Source organism: Staurois parvus, unplaced genomic scaffold (assembly GCF_062004578.1).
Source record: "Staurois parvus isolate SC_StPar_1 unplaced genomic scaffold, SC_StPar_1.0 ptg002460l, whole genome shotgun sequence".
In the NCBI taxonomy this organism is placed as follows: domain Eukaryota; kingdom Metazoa; phylum Chordata; class Amphibia; order Anura; family Ranidae; genus Staurois; species Staurois parvus.
In genome coordinates, this window is record NW_028320256.1 from 152087 (window position 1) to 175584 (window position 23498).

The window sequence follows — 23498 nt, forward strand, 5'->3', positions numbered from 1 at the left end:
GATGAGACCAAGATAGAGCTTTTCGGTAAAGCACATCATTCTACTGTTTACCGAAAACGGAATGAGGCCTACAAAGAACAAAACACAGTACCTACGGTAAAATATGGTGGAGGTTCAATGATGTTTTGGGGTTGTTTTGCTGCCTCTGGCACTGGGTGCCTTGACTGTGTGCAAGGCATCATGAAATCTGAGGATTACCAAAGGATTTTGGGTCGCACTGTAGGGCCCAGTGTCAGAAAGCTGGGTTTGCGTCCAAGATCCTGGGTCTTCCAGCAGGACAATGACCCCAAACATACGTCAAAAAGCACTCAGAAATGGATGGCAAAGAAGCGCTGGAGAGTTCTGAAGTGGCCAGCAATGAGCCCAGATCTAAATCCCATTGAACACCTGTGGAGAGATCTTAAAATTGCTGTTGGGAAAAGGTGTCCTTCCAATAAGAGAGACCTGGAGCTGTTTGCAAAGGAAGAGTGGTCCAAAATTCCGGGTGAGAGGTGTCAGAAGCTTATTGATGGTTATAGGAAGCGACTGATTTCAGTTATGTTTTCCAAAGGGTGTGCAACCAAATATTAAGTTAAGGGTGCCAATACTTTTGTCCAGCCCATTTTTGGGGTTTTGTGTGACATTATGTCATATTTGCTTTTCTGCCTCTGTTTTATATTTGTTCCAATACATACAAAGGGAATAAACATGTGTATAGCAAAACATGTGTTGATGCAATACCTTTTTTGTGTGAAATACTTGATTTTCAGGAAAAATATCAAGGGTGCCAACAATTTCGGCCATGACTGTACCTCTCTAACAGAGATATGTCCCATAATGTCCTAATTTCTGCAGAGGTGACATTTTGTAAATGCAAAAATATGCCACTAATATTTTCAGTATCTTTATCAACAGAAAAGGTGTCCTCTGGGATATTGAGCCTTTTTTGTCTAAGTTCAAAAATATCCATAATGAAAAATAATGCTGCTCAGCTATATTGTAGTATGATATAAAGTATAAATGTGTGAGTTAGCGAGCGCACCTTATAAAGCTGCTAGTGCACAAAAAGGAACCACAGAGCCTTTCTAAGAATATAACGTAAAAATGGGGTGTGCAGCGCTATACAAATCAAACACACTGTCATAAATATGACAAAAAGTAAAAAAAGTCCTATAGACTAAATGACAAAGAGTCCGAGGTGATATGGTATCAGTCCAGATAGGTATATTCCAGTGATGGAGTATATATGACTTCAATCCAAATGGGTATATTCCAACATTCCAACATGAAGGTGTAGAAAAATTGCCCACTCACCGGAAGTGCAATTTAATGTGCACATAGAAATTCCATGAAGCCGAAGGTCCTGTGAAGGTGCGGCCTGATGATAAAGGTGTCCTCTGGTGGTTAATGGGGTGACGGCTCAATATCCCAGAGGACACCTTTTCTGTTGATAAAGATACTGAAAATATTAGTGGCATATTTTTGCATTTACAAAATGTCACCTCTGCAGAAATTAGGACATTATGGGACATATCTCTGTTAGAGAGGTATATAAAGGATAACATGGTCCCCAGATCTCTGAGGTGGGAAGTCCCCCCAGAAACCGGTGACATTAATAGTGAGCAAGAGTGGTACCATTTTTTTAACAATATGGGCCTTGATCTCTTGAAATTCCTTATAATTAGGAAAAAAAAGAAACTCACACATTTAGACAATGAAATAAACAAAATTAGAGAGCAACTTACACCGTTTAAGGGTACACCTGAATACACCACAGAATCCAATAAACTACAAGCACACCTAGAAGGTGTAGAACGCACACAGAAAAACAAAAAACGTAAGAAATTTTCCAGGGACACTAGTGATTACCAAAATAAGCAAGTATTTAAGTGGCAAATGCCCAAAATAGATACCCCTCAGGATAATTTTTCTTCAACTCCCATGAACATGCATGGTACTCCCCACACAAGGGAGAATAATCATTACACATATGGACCATCTAGGAGACCCATGACTAACAACAATGTCACATCCGTCCCCATTCAAAACAGATTTGAACCTCTCTACTATATGGAGGATGAGAATATTGGCTCAAGAGATATGAGATGGCACCCAGTTCAGTCTAAGAAACCACGCCATAACAATAATTTTCCCCACCAACAACAACGTAACCATAATAACAACAACAAATTTTCCCATCAACAACAATATAAACAATCAGGGAATCAAAATTACTACCATAGTACACCTAGGAAAACCCAAGGTCCTCAACATCTTAGCTCCCATCATAATGGACAATCTTATCACTCTCCACAGAGAAGAGTAACTTATCCCGATACTTATAACCATGGGAATTATAACAACCACAACAAGGGCCATAATCATCATCAGAATGACCCAAACAACTATAACCATCATAATAACAATTATAATATGGATTCACAACCACGTCCACATTTTTTAGGAGGGGGATGCACTAGGAGGAGCCTCTGCACGCTTTGAGGTCACGCCACCGGATCAGGAGGTCCGGTGGCCACCATTTTTAACCACTGGTCAGTGTATTCAAGAGCTCATTTACACTACACTTGTATAGGTTATTATCACCCTGTACGTTTACTGTTTACCATAATGATATATACCCTAATAAATACATTTCACAATACTACACCATGAGCGTTTTCATCTCTATTACCTGGCACTGAGCCTCCACATCTCAGCCCAGCATTGTAGGAGTCCGCCCAGGTTGGATGATTCGGGATATAGGTCCAGACCATCATCTCTGGCAGCCGTCACCCCATTAACCACCAGAGGACACCTTTATCATCAGGCCGCACCTTCACAGGACCTTCGGCTTCATGGAATTTCTATGTGCACATTAAATTGCACTTCCGGTGAGTGGGCAATTTTTCTACACCTTCATGTTGGAATGTTGGAATATACCCATTTGGATTGAAGTCATATATACTCCATCACTGGAATATACCTATCTGGACTGATACCATATCACCTCGGACTCTTTGTCATTTAGTCTATAGGACTTTTTTTACTTTTTGTCATATTTATGACAGTGTGTTTGATTTGTATAGCGCTGCACACCCCATTTTTACGTTATATTCTTAGAAAGGCTCTGTGGTTCCTTTTTGTGCACTAGCAGCTTTATAAGGTGCGCTCGCTAACTCACACATTTATACTTTATATCATACTACAATATAGCTGAGCAGCATTATTTTTCATTATGGATATTTTTGAACTTAGACAAAAAAGGCTCAATATCCCAGAGGACACCTTTTCTGTTGATAAAGATACTGAAAATATTAGTGGCATATTTTTGCATTTACAAAATGTCACCTCTGCAGAAATTAGGACATTATGGGACATATCTCTGTTAGAGAGGTATATAAAGGATAACATGGTCCCCAGATCTCTGAGGTGGGAAGTCCCCCCAGAAACCGGTGACATTAATAGTGAGCAAGAGTGGTACCATTTTTTTAACAATATGGGCCTTGATCTCTTGAAATTCCTTATAATTAGGAAAAAAAAGAAACTCACACATTTAGACAATGAAATAAACAAAATTAGAGAGCAACTTACACCGTTTAAGGGTACACCTGAATACACCACAGAATCCAATAAACTACAAGCACACCTAGAAGGTGTAGAACGCACACAGAAAAACAAAAAACGTAAGAAATTTTCCAGGGACACTAGTGATTACCAAAATAAGCAAGTATTTAAGTGGCAAATGCCCAAAATAGATACCCCTCAGGATAATTTTTCTTCAACTCCCATGAACATGCATGGTACTCCCCACACAAGGGAGAATAATCATTACACATATGGACCATCTAGGAGACCCATGACTAACAACAATGTCACATCCGTCCCCATTCAAAACAGATTTGAACCTCTCTACTATATGGAGGATGAGAATATTGGCTCAAGAGATATGAGATGGCACTCAGTTCAGTCTAAGAAACCACGCCATAACAATAATTTTCCCCACCAACAACAACGTAACCATAATAACAACAACAAATTTTCCCATCAACAACAATATAAACAATCAGGGAATCAAAATTACTACCATAGTACACCTAGGAAAACCCAAGGTCCTCAACATCTTAGCTCCCATCATAATGGACAATCTTATCACTCTCCACAGAGAAGAGTAACTTATCCCGATACTTATAACCATGGGAATTATAACAACCACAACAAGGGCCATAATCATCATCAGAATGACCCAAACAACTATAACCATCATAATAACAATTATAATATGGATTCACAACCACGTCCACATTTTTTAGGAGGGGGATGCACTAGGAGGAGCCTCTGCACGCTTTGACGTCACGCCACCGGATCAGGAGGTCCGGTGGCCACCATTTTTATCCACTGGTCAGTGTATTCAAGAGCTCATTTACACTACACTTGTATAGGTTATTATCACCCTGTACGTTTACTGTTTACCATAATGATATATACCCTAATAAATACATTTCACAATACTACACCATGAGCGTTTTCATCTCTATTACCTGGCACTGAGCCTCCACATCTCAGCCCAGCATTGTAGGAGTCCGCCCAGGTTGGATGATTCGGGATATAGGTCCAGACCATCATCTCTGGCAGCCGTCACCCCATTAACCACCAGAGGACACCTTTATCATCAGGCCGCACCTTCACAGGACCTTCGGCTTCATGGAATTTCTATGTGCACATTAAATTGCACTTCCGGTGAGTGGGCAATTTTTCTACACCTTCATGTTGGAATGTTGGAATATACCCATTTGGATTGAAGTCATATATACTCCATCACTGGAATATACCTATCTGGACTGATACCATATCACCTCGGACTCTTTGTCATTTAGTCTATAGGACTTTTTTTACTTTTTGTCATATTTATGACAGTGTGTTTGATTTGTATAGCGCTGCACACCCCATTTTTACGTTATAAAGAGACTATTACAGCAGCACGTAAAAGGAGAAAATGAAATTTTGTTGATGGTAGGCTGGCATCTCGACTGATCCTCCTAATCAATGACTGTCTTTGTCATTGACTTAAAACAATATGTCAAACATTTTTAGAATGAAGTCAACAATGGCACCTTGCATGTCTTATTCTTCAAAGGATTCCCTGTGGTTTAATTTGAAAGTTGGAAACTAGAAAAAGTGAGCATCAGAACTCAATCAAAAAATATACGTCCACTGTAGCTTACTTTTTTTTAAAAAATGGTAAGAACGTTTTTTGAAATATGAGTACATTGAAAGATTGCTAGTTAAAGAACAAGTAGCTTTTTCTGCTAGAAAAATCTGTTGGCCTTTCAGACCTTCTGACAACACTTTCCAGATATATGCTACTCTTACTTTTCCCAGGTAAAGGCCAAAAAGCCAAAAGCGGATTTTCACCTTGATAAAGATATTTAAAAAAGAGAATACCGATTGTTTCATCAATACATTTTTCATATTAACGTATTGGCCTTTTCAATATGTTTACAACATGTTATAGCAGCAGTTTCACAATTTCTCTTTTTCATTAATCAGGACTTTTTTTTTCTCTTGTACAGGCTTGGTAAAGTTAATAATATTGTTGATTTTAAACTACTTTGCATTTTCCTCTGAAAAAGGAGCTGTAGAAAGGCGATTGTGCAAAAGTGGAGAGAGAGTAGTCTGAATTGGGTTAGGAAACACCTGGGAGCTTCCTCTCAGTCATTGGACTTACTGTAGCCAGCCATGAGTCTTTTCCAAGCTTGACAACATCGCATCTGTAGCAATTTCATATTCTGAGGGAGAACTACATCTTCTGCTTTGAAGAACCAAGCTTACCAAGGTTGATGGGAACCCACTTGCTTGATTCAAGCAATGCTCTGTGAGAGCAGCCAGTGGCTTTAGTCTCAGACCTTCCCCAAGGACATTGTGAGGAGTGACCCAAGCACTCTGCCAGTATCCTCAGCACTGAACTTTCCTCCACGGTTTCAAAACAGCTTTCTGCACTTCTTTTAAACCTCGCCCCAGGAGAGGGTAGTCAACATAAGGAGACTCTTACAAAAGCACATATAACGAGAAAATGAATTTTTCTTGACGGTGGACTTGTATCTTGAATGATCCTCCTAATCAATGGCTGTCTGTATCATTGACATAAAAGAATATGCAAAATATTTTCAGAACGAGGTCAACAATGACACCTTGCATTTATTCATCTTCATAGGATTCCTTGTGGACTTATTTGAAGGTTGGAAACTAGAGAAATCGAGCATCAAAACTCAATGAAAAATATATTTCCACTTTAGCTTACTTTTTGCTTTGAAAAATGGTAAGAATGTATGTTTGAAATATCAGTACATTGAAAGATTGCAAGGTAAAGAACATTGTAGATTTTTATGCTTCAACATCTGTTGGCCTTTCAGACCATCTTACTACACGTTCCAGATGCATGCTTCTCTTACTTTTTCCCCATGTAAAGGACAAAAAGCCAAAAGGGGAATTTCATCTTGGTCAATATATTTAAAAAATGAGAATACTGCCTGTTTCACCAATACATGTTTCATATTAATCTGTTTGTCTCTTCAATATTTACACGACATGTTACGGCAGAGGTTTCGTGATTTTTCTTTTCCCGTTTATCAGGACACTTTTTTTTTTCATGTGGAGGCTTGTTAAAGTAAAGAACATTGATGATTTTGAAATAGCAATATTGCACTTTCCTCCCAAAAGAGAGCTGTAGACAGGTGATTGTGCAAAATCGGAGATTGAGAGTATTCTGAATTGAGCTAGGAAACACCTAGGAGCTTCCTCTCAGTCATGGGACTTACAGCAGCCAGTTGGGAATGTGTTCCAAGCTTGACAACATCACATCTGTAGCAATTCCAAATTGTGGGAGAAAGCTATATCTTCTGCTTTGAAGAGGTTAGCTTACCAATGTTGATGGGAACCCCTATCGCTTGATTTAAATAATGCTTTGTGAAAGCAGCCAGTGGCTTTAGTCTCTGAACTTCCCAAAGGACATGGTGAGAAACTAGCTAAACACTCAGCCAATATCCATAACACTGAACTTCTCTCTACTTTTTCCATAGAGCTTTCTTCAGCTGATTGTGGGTTGGACTTGACGCAGGCAGGGACCAGGTCACGGCCCCCGAGACACCCCAGCTGCGGTAATGGCCACCGCCAATGGCGTATAGCTGGTAGGAACCAGAAGACAATAGTGTAGTCGGGTAGGCCGGGTCGATAACATTTCACAAGCTGGGTTCAGCAATGGGAGGTCAGATAAAGGGATAACGCAGAGAATAGTCTAGTCAAAAGCCGAGTCAGTTTCCAGGAGAGCCACGAGAGTATAAACGGAGCTTGTTACAACACGAACATACAAGACATGAATGCAAAGGGCACGTGCGGACAACAGGCTTATATGTGATCAACCACACCCCTCTGGGGGATGGACCGCAGAGGCCTGAAGGCATAAAAGACTCCCACCATGCTCTGCGAAAATCCAAGATGGATGCCAGCACATGGAGCAGCATAACCTCTTGGAAAAGGTAGGACCTTGACAGGAAGTCAACATAAAGAGACTATTACAAGAGCACGTAAAAGGAGAAAATGAATTTTTGTTGATGGTAGGCTTGTATCTCGACTGAACCACCTAATCAATGACTGTCTTTGTCATTGACTTAAAACAATATGCCAAACATTTTTAGAATGAGGTGAACAATGGCACCTTGCATGTCTTAATCTCCCTGGAGGTATTCCCGAGTGTAGCTCAGGGTAAAGTTTCAGTAGCACAAGCGGTATCCCCGAGCTACACTCGGGCTTACCATGCGGCGCTGCTCTGGGATCTGTTCTTCTCTTACCTTGTCCTGCATTCCGCGATGTCTTTCCTGCAGTGTCTCCTGTAATGTCCTCCGGCCGATGCCGTCATCTGTCTTCTGGGTTCCGTTCTCTGCGACGTCGGGACGTGCGGGGGACGGAACTGGCGGGAAATTTGAAAATGACAAAAAGTGACATTAACTAAATTCACTAAAATCACATAGTAAAACTTTACTGTATCAAACCATTTCACATATATTTTGTCCCGAGTGCTTTGTCCTGGGCCCTGCCTGCATTTTTACTGTTCTTTTTGCCTGGAAACTGAGAAACGTCCATGGCGTCCAAAAAGCGTCCCTTTCGGTCCAAAGTGATTTTAGACTGGCTAGAGAACAGCGATAGTAAATCAGAACCACTTGCAGAATTGAGTGATAATGATTCGTGGTGGAAATTTGTCATCAGACACTGACAACGATTTTGCGACTTTGCTCAGTGATGTGCGAACTTGGCGCTATATTTCACATTTCAGTGTTTTTGGTTTGATTATATTATTGAATTAAATTTATTATTATTATTATTTTTTATGATTATTTATTAAATTATAATTTATGATTTCATGTTTCAAATTTGAACATACCCGGGATATTTACTAGACTGTTCGGACAGATTTCAGTGAGTTATTCCTAAAAATTAAAGGCCTAGAATAAAAAAAATACATATTTCCATGCAAAAATATGTACCGCTGTGAGCACAGAAATATGGACATAATCAGACCATTAGGGAGGTTAATCTTCAAAGGATTCCCTGTGGTTTAATTTGAAAGTTGAAAACTAGAAAAAGTGAGCATCAGAACTCAATAAAAAAAATATATGTCCCCTGTAGCTTACTTTTTTTTGAAAAATGGTAAGAACTTTTTTTGAAATCTCAGTACATTGAAAGATTGCTAGTTAAAGAACAAGTAGCTTTTTCTGCTAGAAAAATCTGTTGGCCTTTCAGACCTTCTGACAACACTTTCCAGATATATGCTACTGTTACTTTTTCCCAGGTAAAGGCCAAAAAGCCAAAAGCGGATTTTCTCCTTGATAAATAGATTTAAAAAAGAGAATACCGATTGTTTCATCAATACATTTTTCATATTAATGTATTGGACTCTTCAATATGTTTACAACATGTTATGGCAGCAGTTTCACAATTTCTCTTTTTCATTAATCAGGACTTTTTTTTTGTTTCTTGTACAGGCTTGGTAAAGTAAAGAACATTGATGATTTTGAAATACCAATATTGCACTTTCCTCCCAAATGAGAGCTGTAGACAGGTGATTGTGCAAAATCGGAGATTGAGAGTATTCTGAATTGAGCTAGGAAACACCTAGGAGCTTCCTCTCAGTCATGGGACTTACAGCAGCCAGTTGGGAATGTGTTCCAAGCTTGACAACATCACATCTGTAGCAATTCCACATTGTGGGAGAAAGCTATATCTTCTGCTTTGAAGAATCTAGCTTACCAATGTTGATGGGAACCCCTATCGCTTGATTCAAATAATGTTTTTTGAAAGCAACCAGTGGCTTTAGTGTCATACTTTCCCCAAGCACATTGTGAGGAGCTATCCAAATGCTCAGCCAGGATCCTCAGCAATGCACTTCTTTCCACGGTTTTCAAAGAGCTTTCTTTAGTCCTTGGCCAAAATTTATTCAGTTTTCTTTGTAGCAAAAAAAAAAAAAATAACCCAAATTAGTTTATATCCAAAAATTATAATTTTTCAAAAAAAGGTTTTTACATTTTTATTTTATTTTTTTATATTATTATTTATGTTTTTTTTAACATACTGTCACTCTAGCTGTACCACAGTGACAGTACTTCTTGTGGAGCGTGATGAAGATTTTTTTTTTTGTTTACACTGATTGCTTTTACATCCATAAAGGCTGTAAAAGCAATAATTTCTCCTTCTCTCTGGCTGCATTCCTGCAGCTATTGAGAAATGCTGTGTGAGCTGTGATTGGTCACAGCTTGTCACATGGTACAAGGCTATTGTGAATAGCCCTGTACCATGTTATCTCTGTGATCATTCACAGATTTCACACGTAGTAAGCAATGATGTCAGAAGTGACATCTTGCTTACTACTCTTCATGTGATCACTGATTAGCCAATCAGTGATCACATGATCGGGACCTCACACAGAGATCCCGTACAACAATTGGACACAGCAGGCATCGGATCACGGTGTTAGGCGCTCCCAGGGAGCGCGCACAAACATGGAGCAGGGAGGACGTTTATAAATGGCCACCTGCCCCTGCACTGCTCCTGTCCGGCCGTTTATATACATGGGCCAGATGGGAAGTGGTTAATGGACATGACAGGTCCTCTTCAAGGAGACATCAGAGGGGTCCCCAAATTTCATCCTTTGCACCCTAATCAAGCAGCGATTTGCTCTCCCCCAGCCAGCGCAGCTCTGAAGCCAAATGTGGCTAAATGCTTGTTGCTTCAATGAATGAATCCCCCCTCCCCCTCCATTACCCACTGACACCCAACATGTCTGTCCTGGGCCCATCAATGGAGCAGTGGAGCATGAGGGGCGGCAGTCAGGCATGGGGGCAGCAACATCCTGGGGTGTTTGGAAGTGATCAGGCGGCTTTACAACCACTTCTAGCAGAAAGGATAGCACACTTAAGCTGGCCATACACGTATAGATTATTGTTTTAGAATTTTTGTTTCAAAAATATTTGTTTGATTTTTTAATTGTTAGTGGGGTCAAATCGATGTTCATTTTCCTTTCAAAGGGAGGAGCATTTTGGATAGGACGTATAAATCTGGTAAAGATGGTGATAATGCCAAAAATTCTGTATAAGTTCCACATGCTTCCAGTTCACCACCCAGGAGTCTTTTTTTGGGATAATAAATAAGATGATCACTAAATTTATATGGGCAAATAAGAAACCGAGAATCAGTTATGAGGTCCTGAGCAGGGGTGGACTGACCATTTGGAAACTCTGGCACTGCCCGAGGGTCCGGGGTCAGTAGGGGGCCCCATGAGATGTCCCTGGTACCTTTTTCATAGGCTTTTTTGAGTTTGGGCAAGGACACAGGGGCCCCATGATCCCCTATTGCCCGGGGGCCCCATGAGTTGTCAGTCCGCCCCTCGTCCTGAGTAGAGAAAAAGGGAATGGGGGTTTGGGCTTACCCAATGTAAGGAATTACTATCTAGCAGTGATTTTATCACAAAGAGTAGATTGGACATTTAACTCACAAGGGAAAGGATGGGTGAAGATGGAAGGGATTTTAACCCTTTGGTGCCAACCCCTCCCGACCCTTTAAGGGTTTCAGAAGCCAGTAGGCGGGGCGGGGTTTAGGGTCATGTCACCGCCGTGACACGCCGTCATGATCGTCACATGATCGGGAAAGGTCCCGATCGAAAGAGGAGATCGGGACCTTTCCGTGTGTACCGGACATGTGTGCTGGGAGCGTGCAGGGCGTGCGCTCTCAGCACATATTTTTTTTTAACAAAATGCAAATGTGCGGCCGCTCGACGTCTAGGCCCAAATGCAGGGAGGCTGCATATTTGCGTTCGGCCGGCGTGAAGAGGTTAAGTAAGGCACAGTTAGAGAAGATTGTATGGATCCACATAAGTATCGCACATTGGACGTTAACATTAGTTCACTGACATAGAAAGTCTTGAGTATATGGGATATTATTATACAGTATTTATAAAGCGCCGATAGATCGCTCAGCGCTGTACATTACAAAGGGGGACAGAACATGCGACAGAACAATACCAATACAATGCAAAACATGAGGGGATCGAGGGCCCTGCTCTTTCGAGCTTACAATCTAGGAGGGAGGGGATGGTGGCACAGGAGGAGAAAGCTGTGGGGGATGGAGTAGTAGGAAGAGTGGAGGAGGTCGGCAATTAGCAGGGGGTGGGGTAGGCTTCCCTGAAGAGGTGGGTTTTCAGGGTGTGCCTAAAGGAGAGGAGAGTAGGTGATAATCTGATGGGTTGGGCTAGGGAGTTCCAGAGGATGGGTGACACCCTAGAGAAGTCCTGGAGGTGGGCATGGGAGGAGGAGACCAGGGAACTAGAGAGAAGGAGGTCTTGTGAGGAGCGGAGTGTGCGTGTTGGGTGGTACTTGGATATTAGGTCGGTGATGTAGTTCGGGGCAGTATGGTGGACGGCTTTGTACATCAGTGTTAGGATTTTGAATTTGATCCGTTGCGCAATCGGAAGCCAGTGGAGGGATTGGCAGAGGGGGGTGGCGGAGATAGAGCGGTTGGAAAGGTGAATGAGTCTGGCAGCCGTATTCAGGATGGACTGAAGCGGGGATAGCCAGCGGCGAGGCAGGCCAGTGAGGAGGGAGTTGCAGTAGTCGAGTCGTGATATGATGAGGGAGTGGATGAGCTGTTTAGTGGTTTCTGGGGTTAGGAACGTGCGGATTTTGGCGATGTTGCGGAGGTGGAGTCTGCATGAGTTTGTTAAAGAGTGGACTTGGGGCTGGAAGGATAGGTTGGAGTCCAGAATGACACCAAGTACTCTGGCCTGCGGGGCGGGTTTGATGGTGGCGTTGTTGGATGTGATGGAGAAGTCAATGGGGGGTGGGGTCCGGGCTGGGGGGAAGACAAGAAACTCAGTTTTGGAGAGGTTCAGTTTAAGAAAGTGGAGTGACATCCAGTCTGATATGTTGCTCAGTAGGTGTGTGATTCGGGCGGAGACAGAGGGGGTGAGGTGGGGGGTTAAGAGACAGATTTGTGTGTCGTCAGCATAGAGGTGGTAGTTGAAGCCGTGAGAGTGTATGAGTTGGCCAAGGGAGGAGGTATAGATGGAGAAGAGAAGGGGCCCAAGGACGGAGCCTTGAGGGACCCCAACAGAGAGGGGGAGTGAGGGGGAGGTGGTAGCACTATAGGTAACACTGAAAGAGCGATAGAATGTATGGTCAAAAAGGATGGAAATATAATTCAAGATTGACTCCTTTGGTGGGAACGGAGTATTTCCTCCCGGGGAAGGAAAATATTTTTGGGAAACGGATAAAGGATAAGAATGCACGCTTGAAGGATAAATTGAATGAAGGGAAACTGCCCACTTTTGAAAATGTAACCCCTTCATGCCTAAGGGTAAAACAAATCTTAATGCCTAAGCACAATTTTGCAACATGTGTTAGTAAAACCGTACATGTCATCACAACTACTTTGTACATCGGGGTGGATTATACCGAATTTTTTTCAGGACAAATTGGGCTTTCATTTGGTGGTAAATGGTAATGGATAGCTCCTGATTATTTTTTTATTGTCAAAGGAAAACTGTCCCAAAATAGTAAAAAAAAAAAAAAATCATGTTTAATGTAGCTTTGTGTTTCTTGTTACTACCATAACCTACCACCAAACAACAACCCAAAATAAATTTTCCAGCTCTTGACGATCGCATCAATACCATATATGTGTATGTTATTTGTTGTTTGTACCTGTAGTACAGCCCAGAAACAATAGTGCGCATTTTGTTTTTTGTTTTTTTTACCTAAAACACAGACACTGACACTGATAACATTTTTTTAAATCCTAACCTTTGACCCTGACCTTTTGACCTTTGACCCTGACCTTGACCCAAACACTAATGCAGGCTATAGACAGGTCGAAAACCGGCCGTTTTTTTTGTTAAAAAAAAGAAAAAAACGGTCGTTCGATCGGTTATCTTTATCACCAACGGTAAAAAAAATCGGCAGATTTTCGTCCCGTCTGCGGCCGGCAAATATAATAGCGGAGTAATTACTTCTGCCCCTTGCAGAGAGCCGCGCTATTATATTTGACATGAAAAAGTATTGCAGTTGCAACATTGTATCTATATGTATCGATTTCGGATACCGATGGTTTTTATTCGGATACAAATAGATACAATGTTGCAACCGCAAGACTTTTTCATGTCAAATATAATAGCAGACTGGAATTTTTTTTCTTCTTTTTCTTCCTCTTCTTTTTCTTCTTTTTCTCCTTCTTCCTCTTCTTTTTCTTCTTCTTTTCTTCTTCTTCTTGCTCTTCTTTTTTTCTTCTTTTTTCTTCCTCTTTTCTTCTTCTTTTTCTACTTCATCTTCTTCTTCTTCTTTTTCTTCTGCTTCCTCTTCTTTTTCTTCTTTTTCTCTTCTTTTTCTTCTTCTTTTTCTTCTTCTTCCTCTTCTTTTTCTTCTTCTTTTCATCTTCTTCCTCTTCTTCTTCTTCTTTTTCTTCTGCTTCTTTTTCTTCTCCTTCTTTCTCTTTTTTTCTTCTTCTTGCAGGTTACAGCTCATGCGTAGATTTTTTTTAAAAAGATTGGCCGATTTGCCCATCATTGCCGGGAAAATCGGCCGATTTTTTTCCAACTTTATCATTAAAAAAAATGTGCAAAATTCTGAAAAACGGCCGACCTATTTACCCACTAATGATCCGAAAATCAGCCGATTTTTGACCCATCTATGGCCTGCATAACCCTGGCACTGAACTAGATCAAACCTTGATCTAGGTATTTTTTCTTTTTTTTTTCCTTTTATTTCTTAATATTTATTCTTTTTTTTTTTAACAAACATTTTTGTCCCCGTCTATGTCAGTAGTTATACAATGTATCTCTTTCCTGGATTCATACAGAGAGAAAAAAACAAGGGGGCCGTGCTGATCACTGTGATAGCCAATCAGAGGCTATCACAGCAATCATGTGACCCGGAATCGGGCGTCCCGGGTCCCAATTGTTAGAACGGGACCCGGGGCTCTCAGTGACACCCCGATTTTAAAATTTTTTTTACTGGACATGTTTTATAGCTAAAAGCCCAAAATATTTTTTTTTCAACATTGTCGGTCTTTTTTTGTTTATAGCGCAAAAAATAAATAAACGCAGAGGTGATCAAATACCAAAGAAAGCTCAATTCGTGGGGAAAAAAGGCCGTAAATTTCATTTGGGTGCAGCGTTACACGACCGCGCAATTGTCAGTTAAAGTAACGCAGCGCCGTAACGCAAAAAAAAATGGCTGGGTCAGGAGGGGGGGGGGAATCCTCTGGAGGGCGAGGGGGTAAAGCATTCACTGACAACATGTAGGGGCCCAGATGCTCCTAGACAGGGGCAGACTGACAACTCATGGGGCCCCCGGGCAATAGGGGATCATGGGGCCCCTGTGTCCTTGCCCAAACTCTAAAAAGCCTATGAAAAAGGTACCAGGGGCATCTCATGGGGCCCCCTACTGACCCCGGGCCCTCGGGCAGTCCGCCCCTGCTCCTAGATACGAGGGATGTGTGGCAGAGTCCATATTATGTTTATTATCCTCACAAATGTACATTATTCAACCCTGAGGGCCACAAATACAGGTCACATGACCCATTCCAACACTGTGCCGCTCATCCCCCTCATCTATCAGAGGTTACTAGGTGACAGCAGGCCCTTCCCTCCTGGGACAGGAGGCCACTCCCCCGATCGTCTATTACTGGTTATTAGGTGACAGAAAGCCACGCCCGCCGGCTTCTCTCAGCGAGTGTATTTTGCTATTTTGACAGAAGGCCACTCCCCCTGGCCGCCGAATGCTGATTGTACTTTGCTAGGAGGCCACTCCCCATGCCGTCTATCATTGGTTACCAGGCGATACCCCGCCCCCTCCCTCCTAGGGCTGTCAGGGGATGCGGGCGGGGCCGTCGTTGCGCTCGGCGTGGTGACGCAAAGACGTAGCGCTCGGGGTGAGGGGTCACGGCGGTGGACGCGGTGTGCGTCTTTCTCGTCCCGTTATATGAAAGATCGTTATCCGTCCGCCCGGGCTCTCTCCATGCGGGGGCAGAACGGGCGAGAGCATGACCCGGAGAGCAGCTAGCAGGAAGAGGAAGGCGGCGCCGGGAACCGGAGATCAGGTGACATACGGCGGGCAGGGCCTGTGAGGGCGGCTGAGGCCTTGTGTGTCTGTTGCCAGGGGTGACAATGTGGTGCCCTCTTTGTGGGAGGGGGTACTGCGGTGTATTGTGGAGAGGGATGGGGGGTGAGCCCAGTACCTGATGATGGGACCAAGACGTCTGCAATTGTTGGAGATGGCATAAAGATGGCTGTGATTTGATGGGGGGGGGACGGCGCCTGTCATTGTCAGGGATGAGGGGGGATGGTATCTGCGGTTGTCAGGGGCAAGGGGGGACAGTATCTGCGGTTGTCAGGTGCGGAGGGTGGACAGCGGTTGTCGGGGGCGAGGGGGGACGGCGTCTGCGGTTGTCGGGGGCGAGGGGGGACGGCGTCTGCGGTTGTCGGGGGCGAGGGGGGACGGCGTCTGCGGTTGTCGGGGGCGAGGGGTGGGACGGCGTCTGCGGTTGTCGGGGGCGAGGGGGGGCGGCGTCTGCGGTTGTCGGGGGCGAGGGGGGGACGGCGTCTGCGGTTGTCGGGGGCGAGGGGGGGACGGCGTCTGCGGTTGTCGGGGGCGAGGGGGGGACGGCGTCTGCGGTTGTCGGGGGCGAGGGGGGGACGGCGTCTGCGGTTGTCGGGGGCGAGGGGGGGACGGCGTCTGCGGTTGTCGGGGGCGAGGGGGGGACGGCGTCTGCGGTTGTCGGGGGCGAGGGGGGGACGGCGTCTGCGGTTGTCGGGGGCGAGGGGGGGACGGCGTCTGCGGTTGTCGGGGGCGAGGGGGGACGGCGTCTGCGGTTGTCGGGGGCGAGGGGGGGACGGCGTCTGCGGTTGTCGGGGGCGAGGGGGGGACGGCGTCTGCGGTTGTCGGGGGCGAGGGGGGGACGGCGTCTGCGGTTGTCGGGGGCGAGGGGGGGACGGCGTCTGCGGTTGTCGGGGGCGAGGGGGGGACGGCGTCTGCGGTTGTCGGGGGCGAGGGGGGAACGGCGTCTGCGGTTGTCGGGGACGAGGGGGGACGGCGTCTGCGGTTGTCGGGGTCGATGGCATTTGCAGTTGATGGGGGGGGTGAGGACACCAGGGGAGGGGGAGGACACCAGGATACGGTCTGCGACTGTCGGGGGGGGGGGGGGGAGGACACCAGGGCACGGTCTGCGACTGTCGGGGGGGAGGATACGGTCTGCGACTGTCGGGGGGGGGGAGGACACCAGGGTACGGTCTGCGACTGTCGGGGGGGAGGATGCGTTCTGCGACTGTCGGGGGGGAGGATGCGTTCTGCGACTGTCGGGGGGGAGGATGCGTTCTGCGACTGTCGGGGGGGAAGATGCGTTCTGCGACTGTCGGGGGGGAGGATGCGTTCTGCGACTGTCGGGGGGAGGATGCGTTCTGCGACTGTCGGGGGGAGGATGCGTTCTGCGACTGTCGGGGGGAGGATGCGTTCTGCGACTGTCGGGGGGAGGATGCGTTCTGCGACTGTCGGGGGGAGGATGCGTTCTGCGACTGTCGGGGGGAGGATGCGTTCTGCGACTGTCGGGGGGAGGATGCGTTCTGCGACTGTCGGGGGGAGGATGCGTTCTGCGACTGTCGGGGGGAGGATGCGTTCTGCGACTGTCGGGGGGAGGATGCGTTCTGCGACTGTCGGGGGGAGGATGCGTTCTGCGACTGTCGGGGGGAGGATGCGTTCTGCGACTGTCGGGGGGAGGATGCGTTCTGCGACTGTCGGGGGGAGGATGCGTTCTGCGACTGTCGGGGGGAGGATGCGTTCTGCGACTGTCGGGGGGAGGATGCGTTCTGCGACTGTCGGGGGGAGGATGCGTTCTGCGACTGTCGGGGGGAGGATGCGTTCTGCGACTGTCGGGGGGAGGATGCGTTCTGCGACTGTCGGGGGGAGGATGCGTTCTGCGACTGTCGGGGGGAGGATGCGTTCTGCGACTGTCGGGGGGAGGATGCGTTCTGCGACTGTCGGGGGGAGGATGCGTTCTGCGACTGTCGGGGGGAGGATGCGTTCTGCGACTGTCAGGGGGAGGATGCGGTCTACGACTGTCCGTGGGGGGGGAGGACACGAGGATACGGTCTGCGACTGTCGGGGGGCGAGGATACGGTCTGCGACTGTCGGGGGGCGAGGATACGGTCTGCGACTGTCGGGGGGCGAGGATACGGTCTGCGACTGTCGGGGGGCGAGGATACGGTCTGCGACTGTCGGGGGGCGAGGATACGGTCTGTGACTGACTGTGGGGGGGGGGGGGAGGACACCAGGACACGGTGGGCGACTGTCGGGGGGGGCGAGGACACGGTGGGCGACTGTCGGGGGTGAGGGAGGCCATCTGCAGTTGTTGGGAATAACAGCACCTGTGATTGTTGGGGATGTTGTCTGAGAACAAGGGGGCAGAGTTTGCTTTTGTTTGGGTTGAAGGGACGGAGTCTGCGATGATTGGGATAGTGGCATCTGTGATTGTTGGGATGAGGTGACTATGTCTGGGTTTGTTTTTTTTTGGGGACAGGGCCTGGGACTGTTGGGGGACAGCGCCTACTGCTGTTAGAGATGGAGTGGTGGTGTCTGATTGGAATACCAGTGCCTGCAGTTGTTGGGTGATGCGGCAACTGTCTCTTTGGGGTCAACTCAGTTCAATAACGACTGAAAAACTGCAGTGCAATTCACTAAGAATTTTGCGGTAAATAACTCTTGAGGTAAAATATCTGTTTCGCGGTAATTACTCCTTGTTTTCTTGCAGTAATTTATCGCACGGTAGCCGGTCATTCAGGAAGCCAGACACAGGGTGTCCTTCATAACGGATGACTCATCAGCTGTCATCGGGTGTCCCAGTGACAGCAGAATGAAAACAAAACATGCCAGCAATTACAAATGATGAAAAAAACAGTGTGGGGTTCTCCCCCCCCCCTCCCCCCATCCATACCAGGCCCTTTGGGTCTGGTATGGATTTTAAGGAAAACCCCACACCAAAATAAAAAGGGAAAAAAATGGCATGTGGTTCTCCTCACAATCCTAAGGGATTTTGGGTCTGGTATGGATCTGGGGGGGGACCCCATGCCGTTTTAAAAACAATTTGGTGTGAGGTTCCCCTTAATATCCATACCAGTCCCCTAGGGGTTGGGGGGACCCCCTCGCTGCATCAGAAAGAAAAAAAAACACGTGATACCCTGGTAATAAATATTGCATCTTTTTTTTAACTTTCTATTATGTTTGTGTTTACTATTGTGTTTGTGAATTGGACTCAACAGCTTACCGTGTGGTTTTTTTTTTTTGTGGTATTTACTGACACATTTTAAATTTGCGTTTTAAATACTGCAGAATCGTGTTTTTTTTTTCTGGTGAATTGCACATTTTGTTACCGCGTGCGATCGTTTATGCAAACGAGTCACATGACCGTGTTATCACATGTGGTAACCTTTAGTGAATTGATCCCTTTGATTGTTCATACTGCAGTGTCTCTGCTTGTTGGGATGGCGGGGTGACTGTGTTGGGGGAATGGTGTTTGCGGTTGTTGGGGACAGGAAGGCTGCCCCTGTGGGTGTCATTGAATTTGTCTGTGAGCAGAATGTATTTCTCATGTTAGTGCAGCGAAGGTGTAAGAGATGAGACCTGATAGCTGTGATCATTGTCCTAGACCAGGGGTGGGCAAAGTGCGGCTCTCCAGCTGTTGCAGGACTACAAGTTCCATCATGCCTCTGCAAGTCATAGCTGTAACTGTCAGTTTTGTAATGTTGCAATGCCTCATGGGAAATGTAGTTCCACAACAGCTAGAGAGCCGCAGTTTGCCCATCCCTGTCCTAGCCTGTCGTAGAATGTGGTGGGGTCCTCGAACACCCTGTGTTGTCTGTCAGGTTTGACTTCTCATTGGGTGGTCTTTCTTCTCTGTAAACAGAGTGCAGGGATTTGGGCACCATAGATTCTCCCCATTTCACACAATTTTAGCTTGACAGTCTTTTATTTTTCTATTTAGTGAAAAATTTAGAGTTCAGATTGTTTGTGTTCACTCAATATTTGTGCTCCTTTTCCAGGCTGACTGGGACCATGCCCCTCAGAAGCGGAGGAGGCTTCCTCTACAGAAGAAGTCTGTTGTGTATTATCTGAAAACCAGGGAACTGAAAGCTCAGGGTGACTGCAGCTACCACCGCTTGTTACGTGGCTGCGCTGCCCAGACCCTCCCCGGGATCCTCAAGGAGAGAGAGTTTAATCTTGGCACACTCAACAAAGTGTTCGCTTCACAATGGCTGAACCATCGGCAGGTTGTTTGTGGAACCAAATGCAATACAGTAAGTTTAGATCTTGTTGAACGCTGTATATACACCACTGGCTGTATTATTATACAATATTTATATAGTTCCAACAGTTTGCTCAGCGCTTTACAATATAACGGGAGACAATACAGCAACAATACAGTTCAGTACAAGAGGGATAGGAGGGCCCTGATCCTTGTACACTGAAAGTGAAATCCTGCAGATCTTGAGATACCTTTTTTTTAGTTTACGCTATTTTATAGAATGAATAATTTTAAGCCTCGATATATTTCATTTTTTTTTTTTTATTGATTTCCCTGGAGGTATTTTTCAGTACCAGAAGTGGTAACCCCAAGCTACACTCAGGAATACACTGCAGCGTTGCTCTGTGATCCCTGTATCACTTATCTTGTCCTGCGCTCCCGTGATGTCCCCCCTGCAGTGTCCCCGGCCATCTCCTCTGGCCAATGCCGGCATCTGTCTTCCGGGTTCCGTTCCCTCCGGCGTCGGGACGTACGGGGGACGGAACTGGCGGGAAATTTAAAAAATTTAAAAGTGACATTCACTAAATACACTAAAATCACATCGTATAACATTCCTGTATCAAACCATTTCACATACATTTTGTCCCGAGTGCTTTGTCCGGCGCCCTGCCTGCATTATTACTGTTCTTTCTGCCTGGAAACTGAGAAACGTCCATGGCGTCCAAAAAGCGTCCCTTTAGGTCAAAAGCGGTTTTAGACCGGCTAGAGAACAGCGATAGTAAATCAGAACCACTTGCAGAATTGAGTGATAATGATTCGTGGGGGAAATTCCTCATCAGACACTGAAAACGATTCTGCGACTGAGCTCAGCGATGGGCGAACTTGGAGCTATATTTCACATTTCAGTGTTTTTGGTTTGATTATAATATTGAATTAAATGTATTATTATTATATTATTTTTTTATGATTATTAGATTATAATTTATGATTTCGTGTTTCAAGTTTTATCATCCCCGGGATGTTTACTAGACTCTTGTTCAGACAGATTTCAGTGATTTATTCCTAAGAATTACAGGCCTACAATAAAAAAAACAACATACTTCGACTGAAAACAATGTACCGCTTTGAGCACAGAAATACTGACATCAGACCGCTAGGGAGGTTAAAGTGTATTAAAGTTAAAACGTTTTAAGCAGGTTTATCTTCAGTCTTGCACAGTTGGATTGGCTCCTGTACTGAAATTGCTTTTTTTGATTTTAGTGCACCTTTGATCTTTTCACAGTGTGCATCAGAAGCTGCAGCAACTCATTTTAATGGCTAGAGAATGTCCAGTGTCATGAGAGGATGGCAAAATACAAAATTTGGAGTCGGGAAATCTTACAATGGGGACACTTGTTTCAGTTTTTTTAAAGCAGAACTCAAGAGTTGGTTGTGGCCAGCTCAGTGGATTGCTGTAGGAAAGTCCTGGATTCTTTCTTGGATACACAGAATATAACTGGATATAACATTTATAGGGAAAGTCGATCCAGGGAATATCTGATTGCCTCTCGGGGGATCAGGAAGGATTTTTTTCCCAGCAGAAACAAATTGGATCGTGCTTTGCTGGGTTTTTTTTTGCCTTCCTCTGGATCAGCTGTGGGTGTAGGATTATAACTTTTTTTTTTTTTTTTTTTAATGGTTGAACTGGATGGACTTTTGTCCTTTTTTTTTTCCAGCCAGACTAACTATGTAACTGAAGCCATTTTTTAACAGACTTCGAGCAGGCAGGGTATTATCGCAGAAGAGACATGCGGTGTCTCTTCTGCAATAAAATACTTCTACCTTCCTGCACACCCTCTTCAGTGGCACATGAACTGAGCTGTGCATGCGCAGTTTGGCTTACTTCACTGGGACAGTTCCTGTGCGCTGGAATGACCGACTCTTGTGCATGCATGTGCAAGGGTTTCGTCATCCCGTGCCGGCCAATGGATGTGCCTGAAGACCGTCACATGGGGAGAAGGCGCTGGCAAGGGACTTGGACCGTTATAGAGGAGTTGTGTAAACTGCCTTCAGTTCTGCTTTGAAGAAGAATTTCCTTTTAACTTCTTGTTGTGTCTCACAAACCAAAAGTGGAAGTTAATCTCCCCAATGGGGACACTGGACTATACCTCTTCAACAGGGCTCAAAAGTAATGGTGTAGGCAGGGGTGTGGACATTTTTCTAAAAACTACTTGTCCAAGGGACTTAATCAGGGTTCCAATCTACTTGTCTTGATAAGGTGCTTTTAAAAATGTGTGGAGCTTACAAAATTGGCTTTGTGATGACTTAACCACTTCCAGTCCGGACACTTTTACCCCCTTCCTGACCAGGGCAATTTTCAGCTTTCACCGCTATCACACTTTGAATGACAATTTGCGCGGTCATGCAGCACTGTACCCATATGAATATTTTACCATTTTTTTGAGACAGATAAAGCTTTATTTTGGTGGTATTTATTCACTGCCTGGATTTTTATTTTTTTTGCTATGTAAATGAAAATGTCCAAAATTTTTGAAAAAAAGTGTTTCTCTTATAAAATTTTGCAAATAAATAATCTTTCATCATAAATCTTGGCCGAAATGTATTCCGTTATCTTTTTGGTAAAAAAAAAAAATAAGCCAAATTAGTTTATAACCAAAAATTATAATTTTAAAAATTTTTTTACAGTTTTATTTTTTTATATTATGTTTTTTTTTTTTTTTTTTTTTTTTTTTTTTAAATACTGTCACCCTAGCAGTACAGTGTCACCATGGTCACACTGTACTACTTGTGGGGGGTGATGAAGATTTTTTTTTTTTTATACAGTGATTGCTTTTATACCCATATAGGATGTAAAAGCAATCATTTCTCTTTCTCTCGGTCTGCATTCTTGCAGCCATTGAGAACTACTGAGTGAGCTGTGATTGGTCACAGCTTGTCACATGGCACAAGGCTATTGTGAATAGCCTTGTTCCATGTGACCTCTGTGATCATTCACAGATTTCACACGTAGTAAGCAATGATGTCACCAGTGACATCTTGCTTACTACTTTGCATGTGATTAGAGATGAGCGAATCGAACCAGGCGAACCGGAATTCGATACGAATTTCAGGAAAAATTCGATTCGCGTCGATCCGAATATTTGCCTACTTCGGGTGCGCGAATCGGATTTTTCCCAATCAGCCGGCAAAAGTGTCCCTGCAGAGAGCTCCGCTATTTCTGACAGTTCTCTGACAGAAGGAACACATGTACAGCGGTTGAAACATTGTATCTATTAGTTTCCATTTAGGATACAGATGTTTCAACCGCTGTACATGTGAAGAAGCTGTCAGAGAACTGTCAGAAATAGAGGAACTCTGCACATACACTTTTTGCCGGTTTTGGAATTCTTATTTTCATCCTACTTCTTCTTCTTCTACTTCTTCATCCTCATCCTCAGAAGAAGAAGAGGATGAGGATGAAGAAGAAGAAGAAGTAGGATGAAAATAAGAATAATTCCAAGCCGGCAAAAAGTGTATGTGCAGAGTTCCTCTATTCTGCAGATACACTTAGAGGAGCTCTGCACATACACTTTTTGCCGGCTTGGAATTAATCTTATTTTCATCCTACTTCTTCTTCTTCTTCTTCTTCATCCTCATCCTCAGAAGAAGAAGAAGAGGATGAGGATGATGAAGAAAAAGAAGAAGAAGGA

At 44.7% G+C, this 23498-nt stretch overlaps 1 protein-coding gene and 3 non-coding genes across 4 annotated transcripts; 1 reads left to right on the forward strand and 3 right to left on the reverse strand.

The window, feature by feature from the left end:
- Positions 1-5636: 5636 nt before the first annotated feature.
- Positions 5637-5953, reverse strand: LOC149430844 (Nuclear RNase P). Its single transcript, XR_016309428.1, has one exon.
- Positions 5954-6726: 773 nt separating this feature from the next.
- On the reverse strand, positions 6727-7044 carry LOC149430845 (Nuclear RNase P). The gene has a single exon (XR_016309406.1).
- Positions 7045-9107: 2063 nt separating this feature from the next.
- LOC149430846 (Nuclear RNase P) lies at positions 9108-9425 on the reverse strand. Its single transcript, XR_016309418.1, has one exon.
- A 5989-nt stretch (positions 9426-15414) lies between these two features.
- Positions 15415-22355, forward strand: LOC149430847 (DDB1- and CUL4-associated factor 12-like). Its single transcript, XM_089665998.1, has 3 exons — positions 15415-15615; positions 19607-19861; positions 21092-22355. The coding sequence occupies exons 1-3, from the start codon at positions 15559-15561 to the stop codon at positions 21128-21130; spliced, it is 351 nt and encodes a 116-aa protein (XP_089522124.1). The 5' UTR covers positions 15415-15558; the 3' UTR covers positions 21131-22355.
- The last annotated feature ends 1143 nt before the right edge of the window (positions 22356-23498 follow it).